This window comes from Schistocerca cancellata, chromosome 1 (genome assembly GCF_023864275.1).
Source record: "Schistocerca cancellata isolate TAMUIC-IGC-003103 chromosome 1, iqSchCanc2.1, whole genome shotgun sequence".
Classification (NCBI taxonomy): domain Eukaryota; kingdom Metazoa; phylum Arthropoda; class Insecta; order Orthoptera; family Acrididae; genus Schistocerca; species Schistocerca cancellata.
Window position 1 is genome coordinate 1,147,174,506 of NC_064626.1, and position 11,510 is coordinate 1,147,186,015.

Sequence of the window (11,510 nt, forward strand, 5' to 3'; positions counted from 1 at the left end):
AAAAAAAAGTCCTTCCACACCAAAGGCAGCGATCTGTTTTCCCATCGTTATGTCGTTAGTAGATCTTTACAGATGTCTGACCTCTTTCACATTCTATCGGTGAGATCTTCATTCGCTTTTTTTATTACGAGAGGGTAACCATTCAACTAGCGGGGTGGTCGGTGTAAGTTTTTAATCTAACTTAAAATTTTATGGAGAACTCTTATTCGTAGGCGAATTTTTATTTACAAAACACTATTTCGCAATGTAGTTGCAGGAGCAGGACAAGAGTTATATATTTATTAACGCTAAAACAAATCACAGAAATATATTGTATAAACCGAATAGGCCCACCTTATTTCGATATAAAAAATCGTTCAAATTATCTACGGAACTTGGTAACGGGTATGCAATAGTTCAGGTTACATCGTTCCGAGTTAAATGTGGCATATGAAGCGAGCGCAGTGGAAGCAACACAGTATCTCGTCGCTCCCCTGAAAATACTGCAGAAGAGTACGACGACCGGGCAAGAACTAAAAGCCCCCCGCCCGAGGCGGTCAGCGGGTGGGAACGCGGAAGAGGGGGGTCCGCATTCCGCGCTAACAATTGGTGGCCGGCGACATTGGAAACTGTGCAGACTTGGCGGGCGCCCATGTTTACCCGCGAGGACGGGTTCGTTAGCCTGCTTGCCTGCCAGGGCCTCAGGTTGAGCTCTCCTTATCTGGGCTGCATTTCACTTCACTGGCTGGCGCGCTCGAAATCACGTGGGCTCGCGATAACCTCCGAAGTGCAGGCGAAGAGCCTAGTCACCGCCGTTCAGCAAGAAGCAAACGATCTAGAAACTTGTTCTGCGCGGAAGGATCGTTACGACGTACGAAAAGAGGGAGGGAGGTTAGAACTGAACACTCGTTCGGCGTCAGAACGTTAACGAACAGCAACAGCACGCGACTCCCGGTCAATTCGCCGTCGATCTCATCGCCTGCGATCAACGGCGACTGCGCATGCCGACTAAGCCATTGCCTTTACTTTGTGTACACATAAACAAACACACTTTCATAAGCACTAGATTTTCATTTTTTCTCCGAGACATATTGCCCCAGAATTGAATTTAAAAAAGTTCCCAGTTCAGAGCACGGCTTTCGGGAGGTTTTCCTCGCTTCTGAAGCAAATGCCAGAACTGGCAGTCGCCTCCCAAATATTTCCAATCGGCACACCCTCTCACCTGAAAACATCCTCTCTTTACAAAATGCCGAAACTCGAACCACTACTACGCATTTTGGGTCGACAATGAGAAAAAAAAAGATCGTAGGGACTGCGCCAGAGTTCAGAGCGGCGAAGACTGCTGTAGGAGAGGAACAAAGGCGTAGCATTTTTCACGGAACACGCCAACCAGTCGTATAAAGTAAATTATGGAATGCACGGAAAAGGGTTAGCGGTTAGAATGCTGCTCGTGGGTGATTATAATGCCTCGCGATAATGCCACCCAATTTGTTCTACCAGTAGTGTCTTGTTGAGCATGTAAAAATATGTTTCTTTTCCTTTTGAAGACGGATATATAGTGAAAGAGCGGTCAACTCGCTACAAGTCTTTCCAACTCGAGCGATATTGCTGCACGGCGCACATGTACCACTGTAGTCGAAGGCACTGTTAATCGGCGGGCCCGCGAAAGTTCACTGCACTGCTACATCAGTAAAATACTTTTTGATACGAGCCGCCAGTTTAAGTCACTGCCTTCGTAGCAGTGCGACTGCATTCGCGTAACTTCCGACCATCGGGCAGGAAATACACAACGCTAACAATTCCAGATTAAGCTCGAACACGCTCCCTAGAACGTCCACGGCAAACTCAGCAAAAAAGAAACGTCTAAAGTCAAAAGGTCAAACATACAAAGGTCAGAAATTTATACCCTAATCAAACACACTCGTTCCCCGTAAATAATAGGTTTATTGGCATAAGTGTTAGCTCACTGATCTGACACGAAACTACCTCAAAATAACATATGATCACGCTGCGTCGCTTTAAACTCGACTTTGAGAGTCACGGCTACCGGTTTTGTTACTAAAACAAAGTTCCGCGCTAAATTTACACAGGCCTGCTCTAAAACGATTAAGTTCGGTAACAAAACTCTGAAATTGCTGATAACATTCCGCGTGCAGATTCCACCGGACTTGCCTTCTGCCCTTAATGCTGGTCAGTGACTAATTCCCACATCTCACGTCTCCAAAGCCACTTCCGAAATCTCTGAGCCCATTTTGGCTTCTCACCCAATCAGCGCTGTAATAGCAGAATGTTTAGCTCGGCCTCGTCACTGGTTCAACCCCATCTACTGATTAAAATACCAAAAGCGTGATCTTATTTGAAATCTGTAGACTAGAATATATCCCGCGACATCAAGAGAAACAATGAATATGAAAACCAACGACAGTATTTTCTGCCCTCTTCACCCTCCCAAAAAAAAATCCTTCTCAGACTGACGATAAAGGGATTATTCAAACTATGGCGAAACTCACAACGCGTTCGGAGAATTCTCCTGGAACTTCCACCTGTCTCAGCGATTACGGAGGTCTGTCACACCGCGAATAATGCACAAAAAATTATTCTCTCTGGATTGACACCCGGGTCGAATAATTACTCATTAAACAAGCCAACCCAACAGGCATGAAAATGATACAAGTACGGATCGTGTAAGAAATATTCGCTTATGAGACACACTGCGCAATATTGGGATCTGTACCAAGTAAAGATCAAATATCAAACTGACAATGCCAGAACGTACTGGACACACATGTGCCACCTGCACAGCACTGGTGTGTGTGTGTGTGTGTGAATTCTCTCGGAACAGCTGAGGGGAAACCACTTGATCTTAATGGCCTACCTCGTTTGCTTTTTCCGGTACCAGTGTCGAAAGACACCGCGGTAACGACACCGGAACGACTGATCGAGCGCTCATATTTCACCGTATTACAGAGAGAGATGGCGATAAAAATTGAATTACATATAGAATCAACCCTCCAGCGTAATGCACATGCAATAAATTGGGCCAAGCGCTCACAAAATGACTATTAAGAAGTTATTTTCCTAGTGAGTCACCGGCAATGGGAATGTAACTCCTGTTGCCAGAATACGTTAACTGATTATTACATTCATCTGGAAGTTAGCTTTAACTTTCTGTTCGAGGTTATTTTCAAATCAAAATGTTTTTAATACGAACTCTTCCTTCAGAAAACACAATTTTCTTCTTTTTCACCGACACTAGGAATGTTACGAATATAATGACCATAGTCCCAAGATTGCACATATTATCGTGCAAATTCTTACCGGACATTCGATAGGAATTAAAATAAACACAGTGACGATGGTGAAATTTCAACGGAACGTTTGTGGGCGAAAAATATGCCAGTTGTGTTTGTTGGAGGCAGAATCCATTCCCGAAACATATTTATAATTAATGTAACTTTGTTAGCCTTGCGCGAAATATTCTGTAATAATACGCTCGGCACGGTCACGTACAACTTAACGTTGCGGCACCCACAGGCAATTTGTTTGTGCACCAGTACAAAAAATTGAGTAGAAATAAGAGAGCTCCTTGTTTATCAGTTTCGGAAACAGGCAATTCTTTTTAGCTACTATTCATCGTGGTCTGTGATAATGATCCGCAGAACAAACGGTAACTACATTGTTTTTGTAGAAAACACAGAACTCTAATACTGAATGTTGTCTGAAGAAAGCTTCACTAATATCCAGACTAGTCACTTCAAGAGAACAGTGTTAGCAATTGCTTAAAAACAGAAAAAATGAAAGCTGAATTCTTTAGAAATGGTAGACGAATAACAACCACTGACAGCAAAAGAGAAAAGCTGCACAAAAAATTAATGCAGCTATAGTCGCAAAATATAAATTGGCGGCCGAACAGTTCTTGAAAATGAACAGAACAGTGAAGTATTTTCAGGCAAGGGCATGCGCTTTTAGGTACGATAACAGATTATTCCAGCTAATATGAGAAAGCAATTGCTCAACAATGCTTATACCATTAATATGGGTGGAGCGTATCAAACTAAGGTAAAATGCGATATCGATCGACTGCACAAAAGGTTTACAGAAACCGCCGTACGTTTGTTACTCTCGGGCACAATTTCTAAGTAATACTGAACAGTGTGCAATGGCGTACTTTTTAAGGAAGGTGCAAATTACCTTGCGATAATATGCTTAAGAAACGTCAAGAACAGGTTTTCAGAAGTAATGTAGGAGTATTCCGTAGTCTCCAACACTACGCTGCGCTCGCCTAGGGATCGTCGAGATAAGATTAGATTATTTGCAGCACTTAAGAGAGGCATATAAGAAGTATTTATTCCCACGACCCATGCGCAACAGGAGCGGGAAAATCTGGTAATTGCATCTCATAATTAAAAGTTACTTCTGCAGTACGGTACAGCAGTGTGTCCCAAGCAGAGAAGTGCAACTCAAACCAATCAAAAACGTATTTGTCTCTTTCGACGTAGGTACAAAATATTTCTGCATTAAGCTAGCTTTTACTACTGCTATAACAACGGAACGCGTCATGATCAAATGCCGATTTCAAGCAGCTCTTCGTTCTGTTTAGTATACACCAAAAAGAACATTCAATGCAAAACCAGAGGCTGCTGTTGCTGCAGTTGGTACTATGGTATTGTTCTTACATGTAGTACTGAACAAAACAAAATATCTTTGCTGGTAAGTGTGTTCTGGATACCATTCAGAGAAACATCAAAACTTTAAGAAAGTGCTATAACTTTGGAAATGGTCGAATGACATCTGGACATGAGCTACACAGTTGGCATCGACCACTCTTCACACAGAACCGCTACTATCGATATCTTAAGTCTGGACAGCTACACAGAGATACGCTTACACCGACAGGCATTTTTAGGCCGCAAGGATCAAAGGTATCGCTGTCTAATAAGTTGTTAACATGATCTTCGAAAGCAAACTCACCAGACTTCCTGCTAACGTTTATTAACAATGCCTCGTTACGTTCCATCGTTCTTTCAAGAAAAAACACTTCTACATTTGCCCATTAACAAGTGTAGTATATTTTTGTACGATTCACCAATTGCCTTCATCTGTTTCGGCACCTACATTTTGCCCTTATTATTTTTAAATTCCTTCTTAACAGAATCAAAGGCTAACGTGGGACAGGAAACATACCGAACTGCCTAGGCAAAAAGCAGGTTGTCACAGGAGACTACTACAAAACGCACGTGATAAATATCGTGAAATATTGCTAGGAAATAGTTCGCGTAGTGCTGGGTTTACTTGCTCGGTCGTGAGAGACGGTACGTCAGGCAGAAGGCCGGTGTGTACTGGTGCGTAGTCTACGCCCGCACTCAACAAGACGCCATCGCTGGGTGGCAGGCGGAACCTCTCCGTTTAAGCTAAAATTTCTCGGATTTTAGTCATGATAACACGCACCACAGTGTATGTGGAACGTCGTACTATGATTCTTGACGTGGTCTGAAGCTTCATCGGAATTTTATCACTAGCCTTGTCTGTTCCGTATCGACCGGCACAGGGGACTGCATTCAGTGAGGGCAGTGTTGTATCGAAGTGTGAAGAACATCGTAAAGCTGCGCTAATAATCCCAGTCTTGCAGGTAATCAAGCGTACGTAACGCATTTTTTGTAGAGACTCAAGGGATGGGACGGGGGGGGAGGAGGGGGGGGAGACCTATATCTAACAAGTCTTTAATAATTGTCCAGTGCACAAGCCTCCTAATTCTGCCCAAGCCACTGGCGCTCAATCACGATGATAACTATGATGATGATGATGATAATAATAATAATAATAATAATAATAATAATAATAATGCAAGAAAAAAGCGCGAGAAGTTGAAACTGCTTCCACGACGCGTATTTTATTGAGGAAAAAGAGGGTCAACATTAAAGCCGTGATAAACTAACGAAGCAATATGTTTCCTTCGTGTCCTACAAAATGTATTACACGTGTCATACGGAACTGCTGAAATGCGGGCGGATAGCAAGCTACAAGCCCTGAAAAACTCAGCACGTTCCTTCCTTTCCATATAACTATATCTATACGTTCAGAAGCATCGTGTCCTAGCACTTCGCCATCGGGCGTCGATGATGAAGACTTATCTCCGTAACTAACAGGTGCAGGCTTTTGTTCTTTTTTAAGCAGTTGATTATTTCTACATTTATAATCTGCAGGCCACTTTCCGGTGTGTTGCGGAGAATACTTCCAGTATCATTTGCGAATGGTGCGCGGGATGAGAGACTGGCGGTAACCTCCCGTCTGACCTGTAATGTCCGATTCCTCCACCACGGTTGTTCCGCAATATGTATGCAGCAGGTTTTACTACGCTGCCTTACTCTTTTGCACATTTACGACCTGTGAGAGGAAATACGGGGGGGCTAAGAGAGAAGTGATACATTGTAACTAACGCCGCAAGACGGAACAGGTATCAGTACAAATTATGCTGGTTTTCCTATAAATGTATTTAAATGTTGTACATTGATGACAGACATAACTCACAGTTGTTACTAACATCTACAAATGCCGTTAGCTGTAGGGTCACGAAAACAAAAGCCAATAAATAAATAAAAGTTACCAGTGGACTGTCCAAAAAACGCTCCTTATTAAGACGTAAGAGGAAAAAGAAGTAGCACTGATACGAAATTCATCAATAGGAGGCTCGCAAGATAATGCTATGCAAAAGCGGACAGAACATGTAACAGCTATGAAGATTTTCGCTGACCATCGCGCTGGTTTAAAGCAACAGTATTTAAAATTTCTGGACAGCCAGCTTCACGAAAGTACCTAGTGAAATTTTGACACTGCAATGTGACCATTACACCACACGTTGACCGTTAGCAGCGTATCAAGTACGCGGTAGCTGTCATTGTTTCGGCTGGCGTTACTAAAATAAATCGAGTGTACATTTTGCGTCTTGTTGGGAAGCTGTGCAGCGACGCAGAGGCACGGGCCGCATCGCCAGCGGCCACTAGCACGTCCACCGTTCGCACTTCTGAGACACACTCGAGAATCTCCAACTGCGACGGGCGCACCGCCCTCGTATCTCGCATCGAGCAGCTTGTCTAAGCCGCAGATTGGTGTACAGCGTTGGAGGTCATCGCTGCCTCCGGGCAAGCCTGCGACACAATGAAAAGTGCCGAGCCAGTTAATTCTTCCGTTACTGCGCTTGGAAAAAAAAGTACCTGCAGACTGCAACACACCAATGAATGCCGCACCACCCCCATGCCCTCCTTTGGAACCAGGTCTGATCACAAAACTATTAGGCCTACACACCATTTTCAACGACAAAATTTCAGAAATCTCGTCGCAGATGTCACACTACTTAGTGACACCACCGCTGCGAGGTATATATATTTCGTGGCATTTTATATATACAGTACTACGAACTTAAGAGCTAATTTTTTCTGTTATGTGTAAATGTACGTACTACGAATTCGAATATCAACTGAATTTATTTAGAGATAAACGAGAGGTAAACTACTTGACCAAATGTATAGGCTAACTTTTAACTTAAAAACGGTGCCTTGATTTCAGAGTTCTCAGTTGCTATTCTGAGCGAGATTCAACTATTCGATTAATAATTAATTAAAAGCCTCAGAGAGAGGGACTGCTCTGCGATTTGTGTATAAAGTGTCTTTTCTACGGCCAGATCCATAAAACTTTAAATGTTTCATATTACTTACAGAGATTGAGAATAAACTAAATGTGATCGTAAAACAATTACTCGAGACCCAAGCGTTAATTTTTCTGGTGCTTGTCCAAACTCATTAGATGTGCTGTTTAGATGGCTCAAACATCAAGAATCATGAATAATGTATTTTTCACAAACCACGAAAGCCATCGTTCGAACTTCATTACACCGCTTACTTTATATACAGTGACGCAATTATTACGTTAACTTCAACGAATAACACTGCTACATAACACCGACAGTTAACGAAGTTTAATGATAAACAAATAAATATGACAAAGTCTCAGTTTTTGATAAACATTTGCTATAAATAACGCCGGGCTATACACCAACTCGTCACTCAAAGATGCAAAGTCATCACCTAATAACAAAAGCTTCCGTAATAGTTGCTGAACTTTGTACAACCCACCTTCTCACACTTCTACAGAGTATGCCGAGTCGATAATCTCCAGCAAGCTGAAGACAAACTGTATTTAAATGTACGATTGAATCCTGCAGTATGTATGAAAATATAGACCACAAAACGTGACAGTTGTGAAGATAGACTACGAGTCAGAATGGTACAAAAGACGTATTCAGACATACTACGGTATCGAAGGTGTGAAGGTGCCTGCAGCCTACACTATCTCCGCAATAGCGTTTATCTCAAATGCCTCGAAGGAAACTCCTTCGCCTTCCCAATAACGAGCATGCGCCACAATACGCCACCAAGCCTTAGGTGGAAAACGCATTTTACGTCGAGAGAACACGAATCGCTGCACTTCTGGTATTTCATTCGTTTTGTTCCCATCTGCTGCTACTATCGGAGAAGAAACATACGACGCCTTCGCAGTAGACACGTCATCAGCGCATTACGTAATGGCACTGTATATTTCCAGACGCCCACTCGTCTGTTTACGCACGTCCGTTACAAAACAAAATACACCACATTCTTTCAGAGGCAAGTAAGTAGTTTATATTAATCGAGAGAGAGAGAGAGAGAGAGAGAGAGAGAGAGAGCGAGAGAGAGACTGAAGGATATTAAGTACGCACCGATATTCAGAAAATCAAACACACTCGAGTTTTTATGTTTACAAACCTACATGCAATGTCTCATGCTTGTTTAGTAATATACGACCCAAGAAAAAGTTAGCATATGTTAAAGTGTATTATTCTTAATCTGCGAACGAATGCATGGTTGTGGTGACACAAACGCAGCGTACCTCGAAATATAGGTTACGCAAGAATGTGGCAGTCTGGCTCTAACTTTGCAAAGCCAATGTATATGAGTGCGGAATAAAGCGCTTCCCGATGTCAGCGTTGGCGCCTTATTTAATGCGCTTCCCATCATAAAAGCTAAAACTGCAAGGCAAATTCAGAAGAGCTGTACAGGCTAATATTCAAATTTCCTACGATTATTTTGGTGCATATTATGTACACACATCGTAGATAAACTACGACAAAAGCGAGGGAAGGGGGGCACTACGCAACTCATACAGAGATACCTACAAAACTGATGTGTCTCAAATTAATAAAGCCCAGATCACAATAAATCGGGCGGCCTCCACTGATTTACGGCATTTCCTGTTCCGAGTACTGCATTATTTTACTCTTACGTTCATGATACTGACGAATGACCTTTGAGGTGTTTAAATGCAGCACTACAGTCAATCCGTGAAATTTGCTTTTACCGAATGTCGTCACCACCACCGATTTCATTGTGTCACGTTATTAAGCCGTCCCGAAACCCCGCTGCGTAGTAGCTGCGAAATACGAGACGTATGACGCAACACGTTTCTCCACTCCACCGTTATCACAGGGGCCACTACTTGCGCGAAACCGACGTTCACTACGGATCTGCGAGGTGGCGAGCTTATTAGCGCACACGTGCCGCTCCCCTGTAAACACTCGGCAGAGTGCCCCGCGCCCGCAGTGGCCAATTGCGACCCGCCGTCTCCGGTGTGTCGGAGCGACGGCACTTCACTTACCTTCCATCCGGCGGAGCTGTTGCTGTCGCCCTTGTCCTTGAAGTAGGGCACATTCTGCACCATCCACTCGTAGATCTGCGACAGGGTGAGCCGCTGATCCGGCGCCGACTGTATGGCCTGCGTGATGAGGTCCGCGTACGAGAGGTTGCCCCACGCGTTGCGACGGCTCGTGTTCTTCTTGGCGGCGTTGACAGAGTTGACGACGGCGGCGGGCGACAGGTAGACGGGCTCACCGGCGCCGGGCGACCCGCCTCCACCTCCGCCCCCTGCGCCGCCCCCGCCGTGGACGGCGGCGGCGCACGGCCCCAGCATGCCGGCGCCCGGACCGACCTCGACGCCGGGTTCCTGCTTCACGACCACGTCCAGGAAGTTCTCCGGCCGCGGCAGAGGCCACGTGTTGGAACGGGCGCGCTGCTGCGGCTCGAACGACGGGTCCATCTCCTGCTGGCCCTGCTCCATCATGCTAACGTCGTGCGGCTGCTGCTGCTGGTGATGGCCCCTCAGCAACAGAAGCCTGCGCACATTGCAGTCCCCGGCTCCCGGCCCCCCGCCGAAACCCTGAACGTCCTCCAGGTTAGCTGCGTAAATGGTCACGACGTCACCACCACTGTCGCCACCGAAACACTGTCTCGTCCGGGAGTAGCTCACCACCGCATCACACGTGGTGACGTCGTCCGTAGAGCGGTAACGCGGCAGAGGCGAGCGGGCTGTCGGGTCTCGCGTCTCAGTCGCTGGCTCGGCTCGCGCTAGGCTCCACTCCTCAGTCGCGGCTGCTCGCCAGTGTCGCTCGCCGCACGGCCGGAGCGCCTTCTGGCGGCCGGCGCGCGTGTCCCGCGCGACGTCACGGGCCGCGCGCTGACGTCACGCCCCCTCCACGCGGCCCGTTGCCATGTTGACAAACTCCTGCGCGCCGCCGGCCGCGCGCCAGTTTCGAACGCGCGCACCACGTGGCCGGCACGCCCCCTCCCGCCCCGCCCGCATCGCACCACTCCGTTGCCCGATACAAGTGCGGCACGCGCACTGTCGCGGATTTGCGTCTCGCCTTGTGATAGTCTATGCTACTAACTGAAAGTCTTTTTTTGTACCGTTCACATTTCGCTTCTTTTTATTCGCCTGTTCTTTTTATTGGCCTGTAACACTCGTTTCTTTTATGTGTATAAAATAGTGTTACATAATGATTCCAGGAAAGTTATATATTTCAGGTTCCTTAATTTCTCATTCTACATAACAAACGACTTTTTTTCAGCACAACTTTCGTTAAATTACACTTTCATTCTACTCGCATTTTTTTGATCTTATTTTTTTGTATATGGTTCGCCCTGGAGTTGTTCTTAGTTGGCCTGTGTGCACCAGAATGTCCGATTTTCGGCGTTTTCCAAGACAGTTCGATTGCATATTTCACTTCCACTCTTCTTAGCTTGTGTGAGTATCCTGTACATAGTGTTGTCAGCTGTTGCTGTGCGATTTTTCGTGGCGTTTCTGCTGTAGCGTCCGTGTGCGGTGTGAGATCGGGAAAACTTTTTTCTCATGTTTGAAGTGGGAGATTAAGCTATTATTTAGTCTGGCTATGTTCTACAGCTCCGTTGTTATTATTTTTGTGGCTAACACGATCAGTCTCAGTCGTTACTTATGTTGATGTGGTCGAAGTTTTCTGTTGCAACTGTTCATTCCAATAATTTTCACATCTTATTCCATGTCAGACAGTTCATACCCAGGCTTTTTAGCTGTTCAGCAAACGCAGAATGGCTATTTTTATACTTCCTGCTTCTTACGTCTTCTTCGTACTTTTAAAATTTCTGCCTACCATCCTCGGATTCAATTTTGACATTCTAACTGGTATATAC

The 11,510-nt window shown here is 45.1% G+C and overlaps 1 protein-coding gene across 1 annotated transcript in view; it reads right to left on the bottom strand.

Annotated features, from left to right (window-relative positions):
* LOC126092951 (forkhead box protein O) overlaps positions 1–10,474 on the bottom strand; it is a 678,190-nt gene extending 667,716 nt beyond the window's left edge. The window contains exon 1 of the mRNA XM_049908686.1: positions 9,667–10,474. Coding sequence (XP_049764643.1) covers positions 9,667–10,128 — 462 coding nt within the window. The 5' untranslated portion in view covers positions 10,129–10,474. The remainder of the gene's footprint in view (positions 1–9,666) is intronic.
* Between the last annotated feature and the right edge of the window lie 1,036 nt (positions 10,475–11,510).